General features: G+C 40.0%; 2 protein-coding genes across 4 annotated transcripts; one reads left to right on the top strand and one right to left on the bottom strand.

The window, feature by feature from the left end:
• Nucleotides 1-779: 779 nt before the first annotated feature.
• Nucleotides 780-24047, bottom strand: RNF19B (ring finger protein 19B). Of its 3 annotated transcripts, none has more exons than XM_077150421.1 (9): nucleotides 23238-24045; nucleotides 12826-13031; nucleotides 11493-11637; nucleotides 9980-10142; nucleotides 9418-9532; nucleotides 6055-6195; nucleotides 4950-5157; nucleotides 2386-2517; nucleotides 780-1619 (listed from the first exon to the last, which is right to left on the bottom strand). In XM_077150421.1, exons 1-9 carry the CDS (start codon nucleotides 23870-23872, stop codon nucleotides 1154-1156), a joined length of 2211 nt encoding a protein of 736 aa, XP_077006536.1. In that variant the 5' UTR covers nucleotides 23873-24045; the 3' UTR covers nucleotides 780-1153. The 3 variants fall into 3 exon arrangements, with proteins under 3 accessions (XP_077006536.1, XP_077006537.1, XP_077006538.1); XM_077150422.1 differs by having other exon boundaries at nucleotides 11493-11634; nucleotides 23238-24044; XM_077150423.1 differs by lacking the exon at nucleotides 2386-2517 and having other exon boundaries at nucleotides 23238-24047.
• LOC143674551 (small integral membrane protein 30-like) lies at nucleotides 13619-13777 on the top strand. The gene has a single exon (XM_077150424.1). The coding sequence runs from the start codon at nucleotides 13619-13621 to the stop codon at nucleotides 13775-13777; it is 159 nt and encodes a 52-aa protein (XP_077006539.1).
• Nucleotides 24048-24280: the final 233 nt, after the last annotated feature.

Here is a 24280-nt window from a genome sequence, read left to right as displayed (position 1 = left end):
AAGGACACCTAGAACAGCAGAGGAAAAAGCTATGTAATATTAACTTGGCTCAATCATATCAAATTTATAAAGTCAGATAAAATTAAATATGTTCAGAGATTTTAATGACATATCTTCTCTGTCCTTTCACTATAAATTTCAGTTAGATTCCTTAGTATCTCTTACTTAAACTAGACTGAGAAACTTTTTGAGAAAGCTAAGCAACTGAAAAAGCTCTATGAACTGAGAAAATTGAGAATGCTTTTTGAAATAGGAAGGGTGTACCTGAGAACACAGCAAACACTTAGGTTTTTCCTTGATGAATTAGTACATTTTTTCCTCCAATAATTATACTTCTGTTCCCTAATTTGTAAACCTATGACATTCACTGGGATCTCTCTGAAGAGAAACCCAGACCACCATCACCTCTCCTCCTCTCAAGCACAGGACTACAAGTGACTACAATGTAGAAAAGGATCAGTAAAGCTTTAACAAGAAAACTGCACAGCTTCATTCTAGGGCAAACTAGGTTCATTTTAATGTATAGTTTCCCTATCCAGCTGACTCAGCTAATAATTTTCAGTCTAACTACACAGTCCAAAGCCAAGCCTAGTTCTGCTTCTTCATGCTCGAAGGAGTCATTGGTTCAAAGATGACCCCATGGCAGTTTGATCTGAACACAACCCTTCTTCCCTGGAACTAGAAAATCTCAGCTCTAGAAACTGCCAAAGGCATAGCATTCTGTTTTGATCAAATTCTTGGCTCTGTAAGACTATTCAAGCCAAGGAAAATGAGATGAGTTGAATTATGACAGAAATTTTTATTAAAATGTGTCCTTCAGTAATATGTTAGCATACATACAATATACACACATACATATGTACACTCTGACACACCTCATGGATCGCCACTGTCAGTTTAACCAATAAATTAAAACTAAACAAAAGGGGGGGTTGACTAGTGGTAATGGGGGTGGGACTAAGGGAAAAATTTCCATATTTTATCTGGTAAAGAAATAGTGAATTTCTCAGAATCTCCCTGGGGAAAACCTGTGACCGAAACTCTTTGAAATAAAATACATAAATCCCCTACCCCACCCCATCCCTCAAAAAAAGATTCCAAAAGATGCAGTTACAACAAGTGTGCTTCTCAGAACAGGAGCATTCATTCCACTTCATATGCTGGCTTCTGCACCTTCTGGCTTCAAGACAGTCTGCCCCTCAGCTGGGGCAGAGAGGTTCATATGGGCACTTGGGCTTGGTGCACCTTGGGCTCTAGGGGTAGAGGGGCAGGCTGCAGTATGGGAGCGGGGGGAGCCACACTCATCTGAGGTGATGTCTGGCACATCATCTGATTGTGTATCAGAGCTCTCCAGGTCACTGCGGATGCTCTCAGGCTGGGCCAGGCTGATGTCCCAAGGTTTGCTGGCCAAGCAGTCTTTCTGTTCACAGCTTTGGTGTTTACAGGGAGGATCCTCTTCATTGCTGCCACTACCACCACCACCACCACTACCTTCTTCTTCATTTTCTGCCATCTGAGCATGAACATGGAGTGAGTCCTCTGTGCTGCTTCCACTCACCAGCTGATAGTGACTTGGCTTGGCTTCAATGTCCACTTGGATTTCCATATTGTTGCACTCTCTGTGAAGACAAAATCCACCTTGCAGAGTCATGCATGAGATTATATATAATCTGCTATACCTGTTGGTAAAAGTAGTTTATGGATTCAGGATTAGGAACTTAAAAAATATATGTAAGCAGTGGGTTAGCGCTCACTTTTAGCAGAAAGAAAATTTTTAATCTAATACTCAATTAGATTCTTTTTGCAGATTTGAAACACACACACACACAAATACAGAACTTGGTTAATTTCTTTAGACATCTAAAAAAAGAACATGGGAACTCTATTATAGGTTAGAGCCTCACACTACCTTACTCAAAATATGAAAGTGAAAGAAGATTCATGTTTTTTTTTTTACTATTGCATGACAATTAGAAGTGGCCAGAAACACTACAGTTGGGAGTGTTGTGATCATACCACGCCAGATACACTAGCTTCTCAAAAAGAAAAACAGGTTATTGGAGCCACACCAAGCAAAGGGTGTCTAGAGAGCAGAAACCTTAGACCTACAGACATCATTAACACCAATCTAGATGTTTAAAAATATGCTGTTACAATGGCCAAGAAAAAGGAAAGAAAAAAAAGGGAAAACCTCTAAAAATCAAGCACTATCAAGAATCAAGAAATGCTACTCTCAAACCAAGAACTTACTCAATGAATTCACAAGGTACACTATATATGTCACTATATGGTACACAGAACCCTAACAGAAAGCATTGCACTTCTGAAGACAAGTACCCAACCAAAAAAATGCAACCTCTCCTGGGCATCTAACTGTTCACATACCTGTCCTGTGGGTTGTAGGAACTGATTATGGAACCGGCCATAGCACGAGTGCTTGCGTTGTCACTAATTGCACCAAGACTGGCTGTGTCTTTGGGGAAAATTTCCTTTTGGACATCGGCTTGGACTTCTAACCTGTGTAAAGAGGGGACGTTCAAGTTAATACAAAACCTGGATATGCCAAGTCAATCTGCTTCCTGGAAAATCTCTTGCAAATTGTGGTAATCTGATCTCCAACTGGTGGACCAGCTCAAATACATGTCCACACATTTTTCCTAAAATACCTGTTGAAATCGTCCCCTCCTTCCTATTCGCACTACTACTGCTTAACTTCAGGCCCTCAATATCTCCTACCTGTATAACTGAATTTGGACTCCTTCTACAGTAATCCCTAAGTCTACATCAAACAACCTCTAGACCAGTGCCAGTGTGGACAAAGACCCAATAACTCTAAAAATCCTCTTATCTTACTACTGCCTACAGGCATTTAAGGTCTTCCTGATTTGCCTCTAAACTTTCTCTCTAGTTCTATATTTCATCATAGGGCTTAAATTCTGATCACTCTGACTTTCTTCTTTCCTTAAATACCCATACATCTCCATAACCTTGCATATACTTCTTTGGAAGTTTCCTTTCTTTACCTGACAAACTCATACTCAGACCTTAACAACAAATGAAAATGTCATTTCCCCTCACTCTTCCAGCAAACCAGTCATTTCCTGCTAAGTGCTCCTACAGCATTTACCTATTTATTTTATCATTTTCTGCATCTCTCTCTCACTAGTCAGTGAGTTCAACAAAAGGAGGGATCATGTCTCATTCACACTTTGCCCTTAATGCCTTGTACTTAATAGGAACTCAAGTATTTAGCAATCAAATTACTCCCAGGATATGCGATTGCACACACACACACAGGAGCCAATTTCCTACTAGGAGCAAACTTTTCCCAATGGTGTCTCAGAGCTGAGAAACCTAACTATTTCCTTTCTTGGCTCTAACACCACTTTGTTGAACACTTAAGAATTTCCTCATAATGGGTTTCACAGTCAAACCCATCTGACTCATTCACTTCCTATAAAAGAAAGGATTTTACAGAACTGGAACAGCTGGACTGGCTAAGCTGCAGTTTCAGCAAGTCAGTCTCCAATTATATCTGTCTGCTTATTTATAGGGGTGTTGATTTTAAAAAAGTATAGCAGAGTATATTGGTGGCATATGGGGGTGGGATCCCCAACCAAGACACAACCAGAATCAAGAAATGCAGACAGGTCAGCAGCAGTCTGCAGCTGTATATTCAAGCAGCTTCATCCTAAAGCCTGAGCCTTTGCACTACTGTTTCAGCCTATAAGAAAATGTAAAGACCCAGGGAAATGAGATAGTTCAATAAAAAGTGCATTGAGTCAGAAGACCTGGGTTCTGGTTTCAGCTCTGCCACAGAATCACTCTCAGAGTTGGAAGGGGCCTTTCACAAAAGCCATCTAACTTGGGTAGTTTCCAGATACCGGTTCATGAAATAGCTACACTAGAATCATGTGGCGAGCTTTTTAAAAACAGAAATCTCCCACATCCTCCTGATTCTAATTTATTAATTCTGGGATAGGGACCTGAAATCTATTTTTAAGAGGTCACTGAGGTGACTGACAGTGAGATCAAGTCTACCTGCCATCTGTTGTTTCAATCTCTACTCCAAATAGCCATCTGTTTTCACTTTTAAACACTTTGAGGGATAGGTATCTCAGTGTCTACTAAGGTAGCCCCCTCCTTCTTTGGACTTTTTCTATGGTTTTTCCTTATATTCTCTATAGTCACCAAAATTAGTTTTCTCATAGCTTCTACCAATTAGTCTTAATCTATCTCTTGGAACAACTCACGGAAATAAGGCTAATCCTTCCAGTTAAAGGTCCTTCAGATATGTGAAAACAACCATCTCCTCTACCTTGTTTTCTGCTTCACCCCATCTTTACCTCTCCCAAGGCTTTTCTCCAGTGCACTCAACTAACTGCTTCTCATGTAAGAGCTGTTAGCCAACTCTGAATATATTCTGGTTTATCTAATTGGTGAAATGACCAAGAGAGTGACAACCTTTTTAAATCGTAATGCTTTATATAGCCTCAATACAAGTTCACAGAACTTAGCTATCAAATGGGATTATGAATAGGAAAGCAATAAAGATCACAGCTCTCAAAGCCAACAAGATACAGCATAAATGCTGTTTAACTGAAAGCCTAATGGAGCCCAGAGCCTCGAAAATTTTACAAAACGCATGCTCTCTCTTCCTGAAGTAGGTAGCTTAATGTAATAGAAGCAGCATCATAAGTCAAGATAAGATTATACTTTAAATGGTGGCATCTATGGTGCAGGAGAAAGAGCTGTGAATTTTGCATAAGTCCTGTAACCTTTCTGAGCCTGTTACTTATTTATGCAAGAACAAAACACACACACAAAAGATTGATAACTAAATAAAAATGAGGTGATGTATGGGATATGCCTGATACAGAGAAATTGCTCAATACAGGTAAGTTACTTCTTAGAATTCCAATCGGTTCTGTCAAAAGTTCCCTGCTTACCTGCTATATTTTCCCTTGCCGCTGGAGAGAATGCCACCACTCAGCGTGCCCCCTGAGAGGGCTGCAAAGCTGGCTGTTTCGCTGTAAGGGCCCTGCATGACACTGAGTCCATCTGTAGGGCTCCCACTGGTGCTCAATACACTAGTAAGGCCTTCGATGCTACTTTCTCCAATGCTGGGATTCTTGAGGGCTCGCCAGGCATCTGCCACTGCAGATGGAATCGAACATCTCAATTCAAGATAGAACAGTATCAAAACAGCCTGGTAGGTATTTTCCTGCAATGACTCTCTTCAAAGTGCAGCATTTTCAAATAAAAAAGTACTCATTTATTCAAACACTTAAAGAACAGCTACTATGTACAGCTACCAAATCAGATGTATTTGTATTTAATCCTCCCAGTAACAAGGCATTAATAACAATTTTAAAGGATGAAACTGAGGCTTAGAACTAAAAGACTTGTCCAAGGTCATGGCTAGTCACACAAAACTACAATTCTGACTCCAAGTCCACTATTCCTTTCACTACACCACAGATGTCATCTAATCAAGCATGAAGAGTTCAAAACACTTTTAGGTCACATATTGATTCTAGTAGGAAGCTTGCAAAACCTTTGGAGATGTTGTGCGTCAGGTCAGACTTGCTCTAGTCCCAGCAATACAAAACCTCTTAACCCCATTAAAAAGATATGGAGACAAAGGCTTAAAGAAGTTGACTTCCCATTAAATGGATATAATAATGTCCCTGCAATTCCTCTTTAGAGGGCTGCTGTAAAAAGCAAGTAAAAGAATAAGTGAATAAATTCTTCTGAAAAATATAAAGTACAGTGCAGATATAACATTTCATTATAATCACTTTCATCAGCATATTTGGAGTTACTTGGGATCTTACTAATTTGTATCTGCTAAACAGAGGAAAGTACCAGAGGAACTAACCTATTAACTCTGGAACAAAGAAGTGAAAAGCTAAAAATACTTTACCCCGCCCCCCCCCCAAAAAAAACCTCATTATCCAAAGTAATCCAATGACAATCTCCTTGTGAAATGTGCTGAATTTAGTGATTTTATCTTGTATCCCATAAATTCAAATGGAAAAAAATTTATTTTACCTGTGATTGGACCATCATCTTCATCAAACTCAATTTTTACCCCCTTTCCGTTGGCTGTACTAACTCCACAGCCTCCTCCACGACAGAGAGAAATGGGCACAACCCCATAGACATATGCCAGCATAATGGGGACACCAATACCTACGGGAGAAAAATGAAACGTGTCAGCAGGCCATCGGGCTGAACTGCCCTGAATTTTTTTTTAAACCACTTTCTACAGGGCCAAGGAAAGGCAGACAGCTATTCCAAAGAGCTAGGTGACTGGACTTAGAATTAGAAAGGTCTGGATTAGAAGTCTGGCTCCAATTTACCAGTTGTATGACCTTGGACATATACTCCCAGGGTTGTTAAGATTAAATGAGAAAGCATGTATAGTGCCCAGCACTGTAGGTATATGTTGCTTTCACTGTTCCTTCTATGTACTGCTGAAGTGTGAACTCTCAAATCAATCAAGAATTAAATAAATAAGTGATGACTGGGGTCTAGGACCCTTCCCCCCAGAAAGCTAATTCCAAAATCTTACTGCAGTATGAAACAGAATGGCTTAGGTATTAACAGCACAGGCTCTGAAGGCAGACTGCCTGGATTCATGTCCTACTTTGGATACTTCCTAGCTGAGTCACCCTGGGAAAATTACTGTAGCTTTCTGTTGCAACTGTGCTATTGTGAGGATTAGATTAATTAATACATGAAAACTCTCAGAACCACTCCCAGCACATGGAAAGCCTTAGTAAATATTAGTTATTTTATTATTATTCTAAAACAAAGCCCCATGCCTCCCAAAATACTGTAAGGCACTGGAAAAATCAAATAAAAATAATTTCGCTTTGTGGATTTTCAGACATACATGGCAAGTAGGTAAGGAGGAAGATGTAAGATAAAAAACTAAGGCTTAAAGTAATTTTCTTTAATTCAACCTTTTCATGTGCCAGAATGAGTACTAGGCATTATTTTAAGAATGAAAGATCCAAGTTGGCAAAGGGAAATGCTTCAGGCTCCATCCCCTCACAGTATCTTTGTTTGAACAATCAGCAAGAATTGGGAACAACATCCTTCTCAAAGCTCCAAAAACAGCTAAAGGACTGCAGTAACAGAATGAGCACCAAAACAAGAAAAACATTTCTTAGAAGTGGTAGAATTTTGTAGCACCCTGGCTGGCCCTCCCCTTCCCCTTATCAACTTGGCATGAAGCCAGCCCATATTCCCATATGGATCCCTGGTTCTTGTTCCAGAGGAAGCTGAGTGTTCCTCAGTTACATCCTGGGAGCATATATGTCCAGCTCAATATGTAGGGTGGTCACCTGAATGACTTGCCATCCCAGACTTTGCCCCATACATCGAAGGAAGTTCAGAGAACTCTCCTATAGAATACTGTGGAACAGTAGTCATATCGTGATGCTTAAGACAAGAGATTACTGGCTATAGGACATAAGTATAGTGCCAGGAATGTAAGAAAACTGTCTAAAGAAGAAGGGACATTTGGATCTGTGTAAACAGGGGAACTCTTAGGGCCATATATGCATGCCTCAGACAAGATACATGCACAGAAAGGATCAGGGAGGCCTCTAGGCTTTGGTCTGGAGCTATTTTCAGCAATAACACATTAAAACATCAAAATGTCCAAGTTTCAACAAAACACACAGAGAAATAGGAAGTAATGGCCCAGGCAAAGGAGAAGATTAAAGTATTAGAAACCATCAATGAGGAGGACCAATCTGGGATACCAAAGAGTTTTAAACAATGGTCCTAAACATGCTCAAAGAGCTAAAGTAAAATATAGACAAAGAACTAAAGGAAATCAGGAAAATGACAGATGAACGCAAAGAATATCAATAAAGAAATGGAAATTATGAAAAGGAAAGAGAGCTGAAGACTATAGCAACAGAAATTAAAAATGCTGTTCCACAGCAGATTGGGTCTGGCAGAAGAAATAATCAGTTAATTTGAAGATAAGTCAAATGAAATCATTCAGTTTGAGGTGCAGAAGAAGATGAAGCAAAGGGAACAGAGCCTGAGGAGCCTGTGGGACACAATCAAGTGTACCAATATAGGCATTGTGGGAGTTACAGAAAGAGGAGAAATAGAGAAAGGGGCAGAGAGAATACTCAAGGAAATAATGCTGAAAACTTTACAAATTTAATGAAAGACATGAACAACCAAGAATCTCAACAAAGATGCTCAACCCCAAAGAGGATAAACCAAAATAGACCCACATTATGGCATATTATAATCAGATTGTTTAATGTCAAAGAGAGAATTCTGAAGGCTGCAAGAGAGAAGCAATGTGTCATGTATAAGGTAGCCTTAATAACAGTAAGTGACAATTTCTCATCAGAAACCATGGAGGCAAGAAGGCAGTGGGATGACATACTTAAAGTGCTGAAAGCAAAAACTTGCCACCCAAGAATTCTCTATCTGGCATAAATCTCTTTCAAAAATGAGGGACGGATGAAGACATTCCCAGATAAACAAAAGCTCTCCCACCTACCTTCTCCCTGCTTCCTCATCTTCAATAAAACTGTTAAGCTTTGGATAAAAAAAAAAAAAAATTTAAACCCCATGGTAACTACAAAGAAAACATCAGAGAATATAGCTCAAAGAGACAGAAATTAGAGTACAGGTTGCCAGCGGTAGGGAGCAAAAGGAATGGGCGGTTAATGCATAATGGATGCAGGGGTTCTTTTTGAAGATGAGAAAGTTTTCACAGTGGAAGGTGGTAAAGGTACTGCAATATTCTGATTAATCCCACTGAATGGTATACTTGAGAGTACTGACGTGGGAAAAGTTCATATTGCATTTATGTTCCTACAATTTAAAAAAAGAGAGAAAGAGCAAGTAAATAGATGATGACAATTAAATACAATACATAACCCTGAATGGGCTTTATGAAGGTAGGAGAAAAGGCTCACAGGAACATTATAAGTGGACTGATAAATAGACAGAGATAAACAGATAAATAGGTGCATAGAAAATAGACAGACAGATAGAGTGATACAGCAAATGCAGCAAAAAGTTAAAATTGGTGCATGTAGTTATCTGGTGAGGGGGTATATGCTGGACTTCTCCGTATGGGGTTTGTACTATTTTTGTAACTATCCTGTAAGTTTGAATGTATTTAAAAGTTAAAAACAAACAAAATTGAAAAAAGGAAGGATTTTGCTTCAGTGGCTAAAAACAAAAAAATCAGAATAATGGTGTCTGATAGAGTTTAAACTACAAAAGTGGGTCTGACATAAAATGCAGGAACTTCCAGGGTGAAACATTTGGCTAGCTTGCTAACCTGCTATATTCAGAAAGCTGATATGAGAGAGAAAGAGAGAGAGAGAGAGAGAGAGAGAGAAGTAGCGATCTTGACTACCTTACCAACACTAACTGCAGCAATAACTGGGGATGCAATAACCGACAAAGTTACTCCTCCTGTGATAGCCAAATTCCTCTTGTGCTTGGATGTTTTCCTTCCCTCATACCTGCTGTGGATCTAAGAATAAAAAAGAAAATCCAAGTCAGGTTAGGACATCAGTCTTTTTGCCAGGAATAAAAAGGACAAGTGAATATTCATTTATATAGTACCTACATTAAAACAACCCAAAGAGGCATTTTTCTCAAATTTTAGCTTAACTTAGACATGGAAGATATAAACTAATGCAGAAAAAGTTACTCCAAGAAGAGGCAAAATAACTCAGGTAAGTGAAGTAAGCATTTCATCTTTAAGCTACTGAGACAAACCAGGTCCAGCTGTTAATAAGAACTTTCACATCTTTTAGGGGTTTAAGAAAAATCCATTTAAGAAATCAAGGTTATTTTTAACCAGGAAACACCTGGTTTTCAGAAAACTCTGAAATATTAGGTCCTCCCCATTTCCCTTAAACCTTTCCAAAGAAATCTGAAGCTTACAGGTTTATGAACAGAACCCTGCATGTCTTACCTTCCTGCCAACATAAACAGGAATGCCAATGACCATGGCAGGAATGGCAATGCCAGCAATGAGGGAAATCCCCACTGGAGCACCAATCAAAGTGCCCAACTGCCAAAGAATTTTCTTCTTACGGCTCCATGGCTTCTTGCCCCAGAATGTGCAGCCAGAGGGGCTGCGGAAGAAACATATACTGAAGTTAATGTCAATATTACAAATGCAGTTGTTGTCATCAGAGAGCTTGCTAAGAGCAAGGGCCTTCATATCAATAAGGAATGATTAAGAGTTATAAAAAGGAAATGAATTTATTACACTAGGGGGAAGAAAGGACAAGGCCAGATACTAATGATCTGGGCTCAACTTTCTTTTTTTGTGTGTAAAGGCAGGCCTCTATACTTCCCACTTCTTTTCCATTCTTCTATGCTGAATTTTGTCTTCTCTAACCCACCAATATTGATCCAGTTTCCTTGACTGATACTTCTTGGGATCCTATTTAACCTTTGTACTTGGAACACCTCAGTCAAAGGCACTATGCCCTATAGTTAATTAGCACTCCGGTTTGTGTAGTTTTCTTGGCACGTGTTCTACCACATCCAATAGATTCTCTACTACAAGTCATGTTCCTGGAAAGGATTTTAAAAGACCTCTTCACAGACTATATGTAAGTGTGATACTCTGAGTTTAGCAACTTTTACACTTAGCCGTTCTGTGCTGGGCCATTTCTGCTCATCCCCTTTGCCTTTGTGTATGTGCTTGTCTTCTCTACTAGATGGGATAAACAATTCTGAAAGGAGGATCATGTATTATTCCCCCTTGTGTCCCCAATAACTGGGACACAATAAGAACTTAGACGTTTGTTAAACTGGAAATGAAGGTGTATGTCATCCACACGTAACTCTGGCCTCAAGAAACTTATAGTGCAGTAAGATTAGACATGTACCTGAAGTAAAAAGTAGTGATGATATTTATAAAGGCATAGATAAAAGGATGTCAATAAAGAAGAATGAGGCAGGAAAAGATAGGGAAGGCATCACAGATGAAATGGCATTTACTTGGCCTCTGAAGTATGGATAAGATTTAAACAAGTTGAGATAAAAGGGGGATACTGGGTAGGGAGGGTGAGGTGATTAGAAAACATTTCAGGTAAAGAAAAAGAATAGGTGTGGAGGTGAGAGCACAGAAGAGATATAGGGAATAACAAATCCATATTATCTGGAATAAGCATGTATTAAAGCAAAATGGAAAAAGCTAGAAAAATAAATTATAGGGTTAAAGTATGGAAAGCTTAAAAGCCATGCCAGGGAAACTGAACTCTATCTGGAAGATAATGGAAAACAGCCCCTCAAGGTTTCTGAGCTAGAGAAAAAAAAACAGGGTCAGAGGGTGCTTTTAAGGAACAAGGATATTTACTTTTTACAGTTTCTTTATGAAGTAATGAGAGGACAACTATGTCTCTTTGGCATTCTTTCCCCTAATCTGTAAGAGAACAAGACTACTAAAGCAATGGACACTTTACCCATCTCACCTGAGGTAATGCAAGTCTGAGATCTCTTTCATACAAAGCCAACAAAATTCACAGCCACATACTGCACAGGTCATATGATTACAGCTTCCATCATTCATCTTGATGATATAAGCACTGCATCGTGGGCATGGCTTGATGTCATCTGCTAAGGGGGAAAAGAAGAATGGATAGAAAAATACCCCCCGTTAAAATTAATCTAACCCAATTATTTCTAGGAATATATATATATAATAAATGAGGAGGCAGTCAAGAACTCTTAACTGAAGATTCCCAGTTGTGTAACCCACTTTATTGAAGGGCTATGCCCTGACCTTGGGAAATTTCATAAAAGGGATCCTGTCTCATATTGAGCTGCCTTTCCCAACTAGTATACTACACAGCACTTGAACTACACTCTAAGCAAAGAGACTTTCCTAGAGAGAAAGATGGTTCCAAGAAAAATGGAATTTCCACCAGTCAATAGGCTGGCAGAATTAAGGGCAAAATCCTGCCAGGAAGAACAGGCTATAGCCTGGAACTGACTTTAAGTTTTGAAAATTTTAGTTGAGGAAACAAATTTTTTAGGCTCACGAAGTTATTACTGTGATTTGCTAGTGCAACCTACAGTCCCTTTCTATGATATTTTCAAATTCAAAACCTAAAAACAATTGGGTATGCTGGTGCAGCATATACCTGGTAATTTTCACAGTGAGTAAGGAACTATCCTATTACAATAACAATTTGGGAGATTATGCTGTGCCAGGAAAAAGTGAATGGTAAAATCTTTCCTACTAGCTGCTCCCAAATGACATCAGTGAAATAGAATACATTTATAAAAGGCAATAAACCCACTGACACTTTAAAATAGGTTTATGCTGACTTGTCAAGATTGGAACTGGAAATGTACTATTCCTCCTTTCAAGGTTAATTATTAATCCATATTAATACTATTTCCTTTTCTTAAATCTTTATCCTACTTCTAAAAGTAGTGATGTACTCAAAGTTTATAGGAAAAAGAGTACAGGTTTAACACTAATTAAATGTCCTTCTGTTCACACTGAAAATTCTGAAAAAGTTCCCATCAAAAGGACCTAATTGCTCTCTAATCTCAGAAACTAGGTAGAAACTAGAGAATTCAATTTTGTTGCACTCTTATTTACCTGGGTGGATAACCAATAACGGTCAGAGAGGGATGCTACATATTAAGGATAATACTGAAAGTATCACCAAACTATATTCTCTGTCTTTGATCCTATGGAATACTTAAGTTATACAGTAAGGTAATTGCTTCCAGCTTTGGGCTTACATTACAAAATGCCAAATGAAGAGACAATGAGACAATGTCAACTTATACCTGGTCCAGATTCTTGCCCATAACTGAGACCTGAAGTGTGCTTGGTCCGTACTCGCAAACTCTGGGCTCTCTGCTGACGGGCCATATCGCATGTCTGATTTGGATGCCATATCTGTTTGCAGTGGTAGCAGAACTCAGTCTGGCAGCCTTCCCTCTCACAGGTCAGCTTTGGGCAGCTAGCACAGCCATAGGCAATAACAGCATAACTGGGTAAGGAAGAGAGATCTAGTAAGCCAAGGATGATCTAATCAAGACAGATTTATTCATCTATTCCAGTGGTGTGACACTGTCTGGCACCCACCATCACCAGCACATAAGATGCAGAGATAAGAATACACACATACACATACATGAGTGCCTGACTAACTGCTATTCCACATAAAGTAGATTCCTTCTTGAGAGTCTAAACACAAATCTTTTTATTTCCTGAAAAAATGGGGGGAAATAACACATTTCATCTGAATTTGCAGCATTTATTCAGTCACGATTTAAACTGCTTTAAGAGCAGTTTGCCACAGCAAGTTTCATAAATAACAGGGTACAAAACTATTTCCTTTCAATGGTTTGCTATATTTAGAGAGATTAGAGTTGTTTACATGAAGGAATAGAACATTTGTAAAGTAAAGAGCTATACCAAAGATTCCTGTAATGGCTGCTTCCTGGAAGGTGGTGTCACGTGGAACTTCCTAGCCTGAGCATCCAGAGCTCCAAGAAAGGAATATTTCAGGTCAGATAAAATTACCTATATATACCCCATTTCTTCAGAATCTTCAGCCCTCAAGATCCCAATATCATGATCTCAGTTTCAACAGAACTGTTGTTAGTCCTCATTCCACTGCTTTTGGTACTGCCTGTTGTTGAAGCAGTAGAAGCCAGAGATGCCATCATTGTCTTGTTAGGTGTGGTTCTCAGCATTACAGGCATTTGTGCTTGTTTGGGGGTATACGCATGAAAGAGAAATGGACAGATGTGCCCTCCAAGGACCTTCTAAGACAAAACTTCATCCTGAAAACCTTTGTGCTTTTAAGGTTAAAACCGAGCTTTGGTGTCCGAAAGTTACCAAGAAACAGATAGTAAATGAGGTAATTTCACATTCCTAGGTGCTTCCCTATAAATGGGAACAAACTGATATTAAATGGGAAAAAATGTTTTCTTCACACGGGAAGAAACCATTGAGAAAAAGCAGACTATAATTTCTGTTTGCTGGCTGTAAAGGTCAAATAAATAATATGACTCAAATTCGCATAAATAATATTCCATAGTTTCAGAACTCTAAAAGCTCAGAGAAATAATAAGTAGGAAGTTCTTGCTCAGAATCCTAGGAAATCGCCATCATTCCCTTGTAATCACTGCCTCCTGAATTGCTGAGGAGTCTTCATGTTTCAATTAGATTTTTGTTCTCTCATCTCTCAAGTTAATAATGTACTTAGATACGAAAATTAGTCAAAAATCAAAACCTTTATTTCTTCGAAGAAAAAAGATTAGAAAAACGTATCCAATGTACCTAATATGGCAATGAAGAAAAAGATATAATGTAAAAAAAAAGCTTTATATTGATTCATCAATTAACATCCTTTGGTGAAAAGTACTATATTAAATATAAATCCATTATGTTATTAAAAAAAAAGAGCTATAGCAACATCTAAAGCAAGTATACTTTTTAAAGTTCTGCAGTGAAGCTGATCTGACCATAGCTTTAAAGACAATAGCAACAGAAGGTTTCATGATCAATGCCTATTGAAAGCCCATCTTACCTTTCTATAATTAAAAAAAATTTTTTTACTTCAAATCTACACCTCAAAATGTCTTCTTTGACAGCCTCCAAAATTAAAGAACACCATTCACATATTTTATTAATACAGCATAAGGCATATCTACTTTCTCTTCTGATACATATTCTTAGTGTGAAGATAGGCAATTCAGAATCTATCGGCACTAACAACAACTGTTTTTATTTTAATTTTTATTTACCAAGAATTCACCTCTCATAAACAATCCAATATATTTACAATGACTAGTCTTTCTAATCTAAATTTGTCAACTAAATGCTCAAATTAATCTAACAAGTGGATACCTGTTTAAAACACAATAAAAATAATTTTAAGAACAAACAGAGAAAGAAAAACAGTAGTTGTAAAAGTTCACCACACAATTTTTAAACAGGACAATGACTGGAGGTTTATGTGTTGTCATCAGGGCTCTGTCGTCCCCTATTTCATGTATTTCCAGCCATATCCCAAGAACTCAAAGGATTTATACAAAAGGCTAAAAAATGTTTTCTTGTATTTATTCTACAGTACGTTTATTTATTTAAATGCACAGTACATGTTCATGATAGAAACTCATGTTTACAGTTTAACACAGATTCTGCAAGGTGATTTGAAAAATGAAGTTGAAATTATAGATGACAATGAATCCCTGGTGTTATGTAACACAGGCTGTATCAAAACTCTTCTCAGCGAAAAATAAAACAAAACAAAACCTCTTCTCAGGAAGAACAAAGTAAGAATAGGTCAATGTGTGAATGCAAATGATTCACATCCTGTAGGAGTTCTCAACAAATTAACTACACCTAGATGCAAAATAACTACTAAAGATAAACAATGTTTCTCCTAAAGAAAGTGGCAGGTTTGCTATTTCATGTTTAATGAGAAAGGTACTGACAGATAATCTCAGAGAAGTATTAAATTAACTTCTGAAGATACTAACTAGATAAAAGGTCGTTCAGGAAGCCTTGAACATTTCATGATCCATTCCTACCTCACATGATGGGGTAAACAATTAACAGATTCCAATTTTTTAAAAAGAACATTTGCTAGAACTGACGATATCAATTTGGGTACGGAATTTGGTTCCAAGGAAGTAAAATAATCCCCCAAATACTCATGAATCCACAGCAATCTATCAGAATGACAAAGAATTTCTCAGGGCATGAGACTTCGCCTTGCAGCTTTTGGGTACCTGGTCTAGACTCCTGGTCTCTGACTCATAGTATATGACATCGAGCTAGTTGAAACCTCCAAACCTTAGCTGCTATCCCCAAAATAGAGGACCAGGGGTTCAACGCCTTCAAGTGTAGATAACAATATGTTCTAAAATTGCATTTGAGATCTTGCCCTGAAAGTTATGGTATGCAAATAGCACACTTTTTCCTACTTCCTGGCTTTTGCATATACTATTTCTTCTGCCTAGAAATATATATTCCTTACTTCTAGCCATAGCAAATATCCTATTCAAGAACAAGTGCAAATGTCATCTCTATAAAATCTACTCAACCTTACCAGATAGCTAGTTGCCTTCTTCATGTTTGTGCATAAATATTTTATAACACTTACCATATTATATTGCAATTACCTGTTTATCTACTTGCTTCTTCAACCAGCCTGGACTCAAGGGATAGAGTATACAATTTTTTAATCTCTAGGATCTAGCACACAGGTTCACACTCAAAATACCTATGTTGAATGAATGAGAAAGGCCCTTTCTTGCCTCTGCTGTTTAACTTTTCCCCAGGGCATTCTAGGTTTTCTGGGCCTAAAGTAATCTTTTAAACTTATCCATGTATTTACTGGCTTACTATTTGCCAGGTACTATAATGTCATCCTAAATTTTCATATAAACCTACTTTAGGATTAAGTCCCTAAATTCTGAATATGGTAACTGTCTTCCTCAGGAAACTGAGAACCTCATCTCTGAGATCAAATCTGCCCTGACCCTTTTTTCCCTTTTCTTCTATCCTACTACTCTCTTAGCTTACTAACCATTCAGGTTTGCTAATTATAAAGTTAGAAGGGAAGTATAGGAGATTACATGCTGTTAAGACTGTAGACACATTCTCCCCCCCCCCTTTTACTATTTTACTAATTTTAATAATTTCCTAAATCTTTAGAAACATAATAGGTTAGATTCAGCTCTGGACAAAAAATTTCCATTAGTATCAATTTAATTATATTCCAACAGATCCCAGTTGTTAAGAAAACATATTCCTATATTATGTCTGTATTTCTCATCCCTAGGCCGTGTCACTAGGTTACTTATTTCCAAATAAACCCTGAGTATATATCAAGGAAGGGGTGGTTGAAATGATCCATTCTTTTAAACAGGCCTGGGACAAGTAGTTGCACTGGAGTTACTCTCAGAGTCAAATCTGGGATAAGTTTTCACAATGAGCTGCACCTTTACTATCTTCCTTTTCTTCCACCTCTAGTTCAAACCCATGTCATCTCCAGGCCAGACAACTATCAACTGCCTCCAATCTGGTTATCTAACATACAGATATTATGACGTTACTCTTTTGCTTAAAATCCTTCAAAGAAAAAGAAAAAAGTCCTCCAAATGAGTTCCAAGCTATGAAATAAAAATCTAACTTGAATCCAGTCTACTTTTTTTTTTTTCAGGTTGATCTCTAAGTTACCACCAGATCATGCCCCCAATCACGTGCATCTAAAGGCTAATCAAACAAAATTTCAGACTTAATATTGTGCCTTGTGCTTTCATACCTACATGGACTTACCACAATACTCTGGTTTAAGGTACTTTTTTTTTTCTACCCTCATCTTTGTTTGCCTGGTATGAATTCCTATTCATATTCTTCAAGGCTCAGATCAAATATCACTTTCTCTGTGAAGTCTCTTGACACCATAATGCAAAACCTTTTGTTCTTTCATATATGTATTCAGAGCACTGTGTATTTTCTTTTGCATTTATCACATTTTATTTAAAATGTGCTACCCACCTACTACCTATCATACCTCCTCTACCAGACCAAACTGTTAAGAAGGACCAGATCTAAGCCTTTTTCGTAATACCCAGGATTCATCCAGAATTCAACACCATATAATTCTGAAAAGTATATGTCCGATGATTGCCCACTCACCCTGCCTCTGTTCTTCCTCCAAGCAATGAAATTTCACCTATTTTCTACCTCATTCTCTTGGGACCTACTTGAAAGATTTCGTACACAAAAGTTGTAGAAAAAATTGGAATAGCCTAGAGGACTATTCTAGTCTAGAGGAGTCCTCAATCTACCTAGAGCACAAGATTCACTGTTAAATAAAGACACTAACAGAAGATGGGCTGGAGTGACAACTGTTAAAAAGGAGTTTAGACAATGGCAATAGACTTTTTAGGGGGAAGGTTTGACTTAAGCTTAGAGATGCCACAGGAAAAACAAAAACATGGTCCATGGTGATGTAAGATGGGGAAATTATATCATATCCCTCTGTTTGAAGATTTACAGTGCATATTAATTTGTTTAAAGATGAAGAAGCTCAGAAATAACCTTTCCTCATTTTGTTTAACCCAATATTTCCCAAGCTTATTTATTTGATCACAGAACACGTTTCTTTCAAGTAATGCCTATAACATACCTTAGGAAATACTGATTTGGGTGTAAACTAGAACATAAGATCAAAGATTGCTGGCAACCCAGTGTGGACAACTGGGTCCACAAAGTTATAGGCTGAGCCCCCAGTCTTGGGGTTTGTTCATATGAAACTTAACCTCACAAAGGATAGGTCAGGCCTACTTAAAATTAGGCCTAAGAGTCACCCCCAAGAGAACCTCTTTTGTTGCTCAGATGTGGCCTCTCTCTCCAGCCAACACAACAAGCAGACTCACCACCCTCCCCCACCTACGAGGGACATGACTCCCAGGGGTGTGGACCTTCCTGGCAACATGGGACAGAAATCCTGGAATGAATTGAGACTCAGCATCAAGGGATTGAGAAAAACCCTAGAATGAGCTGAGACTCAGCATCAAGGGATTGAGAAAACCTTCTGGACCAAAAGGGGGAAGAGTGAAATGAGACAAAGTGTCAATGGCTGAGAGATTCCAAACAGAGTAGAGAGGTTATCCTGGAGGTTATTCTTTGCATTAACTAGATAGCACCTTGTTATTCAAGATGAAATGGAGAGGCTGGAGGGAACTGCCTGAAAAGGTAGAGCTGTGTTCGAGTAGCCATGTTTCTTGAAGATGACTGTATAATGACATAGCTTTCACAATGTGACTGTGTGATTCTGAAAGCCTTGTGTCTGATGCTCCTTTCATCTACCTTGTCAACAGATGAGCAGAACATACAGAATAAAAATAAATAATAGGGGGAACAAATGTTAAAACAAATTTAGTTTGAAATGCTGGTGATCAGTGAGGTGCAGAGGTAAGGGGTATGGTATGTATACATTTTTTTTCTGTTTCCATTTTATTTCTTTTTCCGAATAGATGCAAATGTTCCAAGAAATGATCATGATGATGAATATGCAACTATGTGATGATATGGTGAATTACTGATTATATATGTAGAACGGAATGATCAAAATAGGAATGTTTGTGTTTGTTTGGTGTGTTTTGGTATTTAAAAAAGTAAAATAAAAAATTATAAAAAACATTGCTGGAAACCACAACAGAGCTTAAATGATAAGGATAGTCATACAAATAAACTCTTAAAGACAAAAGTCATCTTATAGGTCAGTTATTCAATGAACAGTTTCAAGCAAGGGAGTAATACTTATAAGACCTTCCACTTTAAAATGAGCACTTGGCAAATATGAAAAGGATGCACTGGGTCAAAAGATGGTGTGGATAGTCAGAGAATTCAGGAGAGAACTGTTTAACAGGAGGGAGGGAACCAAATTGAGAGAAGAGGTCCAGGATGCCTTTAGAGAAGGAAAAATCCTCCCTTACTGACTGTAAGATTGGTCTTACTTGGGGAGCTTGCTCTTTCCCCACAAGAGTGCTGGGGACAAACAGAAACTTCCTGTTTATGAAATGGTCCAGTCTACTTGTCCTAGGAAGGTAAGAACTGATACTATCTTCTGCTGGGGTCAGAGGGGACTCTGCAACAGTCAGAGGCTGGAGTAGGACCTGCAAGAAGAATTTAGGTCATGACAGCCTTATCTCCTACTCATCTGTACCAAATATCTGCCCCTTTACTTCAGGAGATTTTCTGCTGTGAGACACTGGGCTCCAAGATTTAACCTGTTTTCTCCTTATAGAATGAGTTTCCAAGCATCTGCTTGTATGACACTAAAATGAGGTATGTCTGAATGAGATCATAGTCTGAAGATTACAGAGTAGTATAAAAATGTCAGCTATTTGTATTATGAATTAATTTTATTTCATTTGAAATTATGTTTTAAAGATTACATTTACTGACATTGCATTTAGTGATATTAAACAACACTGTGAATGTTTCCCATTGAAATTCCTTCCCTTATTTACTAGTAAAATGAAATCTCAAACATGAGAAAAGAAAAATTCAAGACTCTTTGCTCTGTTCAACAAATATTTCGTAAACAAATGATGCATCTCTTAATAAATGCTATTTCCATTATGAGTAATTATAGTGAAACAAATGATCAGAAAACCCTTTTGGATCACTTACATACTCTCCACCCCCAACTCTGCAAAACATACACACACACAACACACACAGAAGACAGAGGGAGGACTGGTAATTTTGGCTGGCAAGAAATTGAGTTGTGAGCAGTAGATGTAAAGATGGCAGTATGGGAGGAGATAATTGAACTTCTCTTACAGTATACACCCATGACTTTTACCAGGCCCAGGAAGAATGAATCACAACATTCAGTGAGAATACTAGACCTATTTTTCTTCTGGCGTTAAAAAGAGGTGACAAAACCATTGGCTATATCCCCAGTGAATTAAGACACCTGTTTGGGAAGTGACAGAATTACTCCCTGTTTATACAACACCTTCAACTGACGATCTCAAAACACTTTGCAAATATTAATTAAGCTTCTCTAGCCAGGAAAGGATTATGGCTATTTGAGATAAGAAAAATAAACTAGGTAAGAGGCTGTTAATAGGAAACAAAAAAGAAACTAGATACTAGTATCCTTGGCTCTCTCAATATTGTCCTTTGTTCATTACTTGACTAGACAACCCCCTCCCCAAAACAGTAGCCTCCCCAATAATGGGGGTCTGCTGATGAGCCCATGCTTTTAAAAAGAGAAGTTGAATGGTAAGAATACTGGCCTCAGTTTAAGTGAAACCAGTACTCCAAGCCTGGGCCCATTGCTTATATAACCCTGAGCAAGTCACTCGGTTTCTCTAAACTTCAGTTTCCTCATCTGTAAACTGGATCATGGGGAAATTAATGCTTAATTGGTACAGAATTTCTCTGTTGGGTGAGGAGAAAATTTTGATAATGGATGCCGGTGAGGGTGGCACAACATTGAGAATATAACTAATACCACTGAATGATATATCTGAATGTGGTTAAAGGGGGAAATTTAGGTGTTTAGAGGTTGTGTATATGCTACCGAAATTTTAAAAAAAAGGATTAAATCTATGTCACAATGTTGTTGTGAGGGTCAAATTAAATTACATATGACTGGTACATGGATACTTAGCTGCCAGCTTTCTTTCTTTCCCCAAACTACTTCACCTGTTTTAATCCCACAGACAATACTTACAAAAAATTATACATATGATTATTGCAATCCTTATAATTTATTTAAAAAAATAAACTCTGGATGATAGTAACCCAAGGTTTGGCTAAAATAAGAAATGGCCTAATTCTTTATAACTGCCAAATTGACAATGGTTCAGAGCTGTTACCAAACTTGCAAATTAATTTCTAACTATTTTAATTCATTTTTGCAAAAACAGAAATTGACTTCAGAGAAGTAAAAAACAAAAGGGGAGCTCATGATCAGCAATCCAATCATAGACCTACTCTAAAGTTGCCACATTTCTTAGTCAAAATTCAAGGAAACATATATTAAAAAGGAGCTATGGTAGCACAGTGGCTCAGCAGGCAGAGTTGTCGCCTGCCATGCCAGAGACCTGGCTTCGATTACCGGTGCCTGCCCATGCAAAAAAAAAAAAGAAAAAGAAAAAGAAGTTATCATAATATTACAAAATTATGTAATATTCTTTTGAGTTAATATTTATCTGAATATATATTCAGAAAATATATCAATGATGTCTGCAAAACCCTGAAAACCACATAAGGCCAGTCAGACCAGTGGAGTACCAAATATAAGCAACCTCTTCTAAGAGCCTACAAGGTCCTTTCTGGTATTTATTAACTGAAACTGAAAGTAATTTACCATAGATAAATACAATACCTCTGACCACAATACTTTAAAGTAATTGGGGAATGCTATTTCGGTGAGGCTAAAAAAACACACCCATCTATACATCTCTAAACAAGTTTAGCAGAATAAAAAAGGAACTTAACTCTTTTCACTCTCACACATTCTTAAACGGCTCTCTCTGAAAGGACACAACCGAGTCATCATGGAAATTTCAAAACAGCTTGGATACAGGTTACAATCAAAAGCCTTTCTTAACTCCTTTGAAGCAAAGGATCACACAGTATTTTACTAGCATTACACTTACACAATGCAAGAAGTCCCTTATAATTTTTTGCTCCCAAAGCATGACACACAAGAATAAAATGATCTGCCCAAGGTCACAGAACAGGCAATGAGCATAGTCTGACTCCCAACCACTTAGATGAGCCTGTCTTTACCGAACACTTTGTGGGATGTACTGACAGTAACACACCATCACATCAAAAAGGTCAGGGAGGGGCGTGTCTCCCTGAATGCTCCAGGTAGTGAGATCGGGTGGTATCATGTCTCTGTAAATACAGCATATTTTAACTCACTGGCATAAAAACTCAGTGTACACAGTAGACTTAAACTCACAGTCATCAAGAACCCAAGATCAAGGGAGCTGGGAAACACATTTTCTTACCATACCAACCTCTGGGCATCCTTCTTAGTGATCCATTACTTCTACAAACAGCCCCTCTTTGGACAAAGGATTTGTCCACCTTTCAATCTGCCCAAGGCAACCATAGGGCTCCTTCCAATATCTTGGCACAGAAGAAACGGTACCCAGAGTGTCCCCAGAGCCTGGTCTTTCTCCCCTAGTACCACTCCCCTGGCACCACCATCCAAACTTTAGTAATTGTTAGGCAGAACACGCCTTCTCCTGCAATGCTATGTCTGCCCTAGCCAAACAGACACACCCCTCCAAAGCGCTGCCCACCTCAGAATGATACCCCCAGCCCCAGACAGAGGACATTCACTGAACAATCCTCGTGACTTGATGGACAGCTCCCTTCCCTTCAATGACAGCTCAACCTCCACCTCAAGCCCTTGGGCAGGCGTGGGTATTGGATGTCTATCCCCCACTTGCTAGGGCTTGCCCGTGGTAACCGGTAACTTCCCTAACCCGCCGCAGTTGCCGCCTTCCTTCCAACGATTCATCCAACACCTTCTCCCTCAATTCTAGGAGACACACGGGCGCTGTACCGAGGCGCGCCTCCCGGGGCTGTACACAAGCGGGGTCCAGTCCTCCCACGCCAAGGGTCCCACTCAGCCCCCCCCACCACGCCCCTCGGCCGCAGCCCCCCGCGGCCACGCCCCCGCGCTCACCCGCAGTCGGGGGCCGGGCACCAGCGGCAGTCCGGGTCTGAGGCCAGGTAGCGACGCAGCATGAACTCCTCGTACTTGTGCATGAGCGGCGGGTCTGCGAGCAGCAGGCGGATGTCATGCGGATTGAGCCGCTCGCTGCACTCGGGGCAGCTGATGGGCACCCGGCTCTCGCTGATCTCCAGGCGCAGGTAGTGACGGAGGCAGTCCCGGCACGAGCGGTGCGGGCAGCTGAGGAGGCGCGGGGCCCGCTCCGGCGGCAGCCGCACGAGGCACAGCGGACACTCCACCTCCTCCGGGCCGGGACCGCCGCCCTCCGCTGCCTCTTCATCGTCGAACCCCGGCCCGGCCGCCGCCGCCGCGGCCTCCTCCTCGGCCTCCGCGACAGGCTCGGCGGGCAGTGCCTGGGGCGGCGGGGCCTGGGCCGCGGTAGGAGCCGGGGTGGACGGCGGCGGAGCGACCGAGGGCGGCGGCTCGGCCTGAGGCTTGGCCCGAGCGCGGCGGCCGCGGGCCGAGGCGGAGAAGACACTGTGGAAGGTGAGGCGTCGGCGCCGGCCGCCACTGCGGCACTTGGGTTCCGGCGCTGCCGCGTGTAGGGATGTGGAGCGCGGCGACTCAGAGTCCTTCTCGGAGCCCATGGCCTGCAGAGGCCGAGGGGCGAGAGGCGCCCAGCCCCGCCACAGCTCCCGCCTCCTCAGCCCCTTCAGCTGGTGCCCCGGCGGCCGCCGACGCCTCAGCCGCCCTCCGGAAGCTAGAAGTCCGGCGGCGGCGAAGAAGTGGTTATAAAGCCTCCGCCCCGCGCGCCGCTGTCCACTGCGCAGGCGCCTCGCCGAAACACCTCACAACCCGCGAGGCCCGGCCGGAGGGGGGCTCTGGGCGGGGCCGAGCCGGGTGGGGCGGGCGAGCTGGGGCGGAGCTCCACCTCCTTCCAGTCATGTGGTTTCAGGGCAGCCATCTTGTAGAGGCGCTGGAAGAACCTCTTTTGGCTTCTTCCTCCAGTTTCATCACCCCCACCACTATTATACCCGAGGTAGAGTTTTCAATTC

Source organism: Tamandua tetradactyla, chromosome 2 (genome assembly GCF_023851605.1).
Source record: "Tamandua tetradactyla isolate mTamTet1 chromosome 2, mTamTet1.pri, whole genome shotgun sequence".
Classification (NCBI taxonomy): domain Eukaryota; kingdom Metazoa; phylum Chordata; class Mammalia; order Pilosa; family Myrmecophagidae; genus Tamandua; species Tamandua tetradactyla.
Note: the sequence above shows the minus strand (reverse complement) of the source record. Positions and strands in the feature narration are given on the sequence as shown.

Bases quoted from the DNA above. Each gene is read 5' to 3' on its own strand.
- LOC143674551 (XM_077150424.1), top strand. From the start codon at position 13,619: ATGATCTCAGTTTCAACAGAACTGTTGTTAGTCCTCATTCCACTGCTT.
- RNF19B (XM_077150421.1), bottom strand. From the start codon at position 23,872: ATGGGCTCCGAGAAGGACTCTGAGTCGCCGCGCTCCACATCCCTACAC. The intron at 13,032-23,237 runs GTGAGCGCGGGG...TTCCTTACCCAG, and splicing joins TGCCCGGCCCCCGACTGCGG to TTATGCTGTTATTGCCTATG. The intron at 11,638-12,825 runs GTATAAGTTGAC...TTTCCCCCTTAG, and splicing joins TGGGCAAGAATCTGGACCAG to CAGATGACATCAAGCCATGC.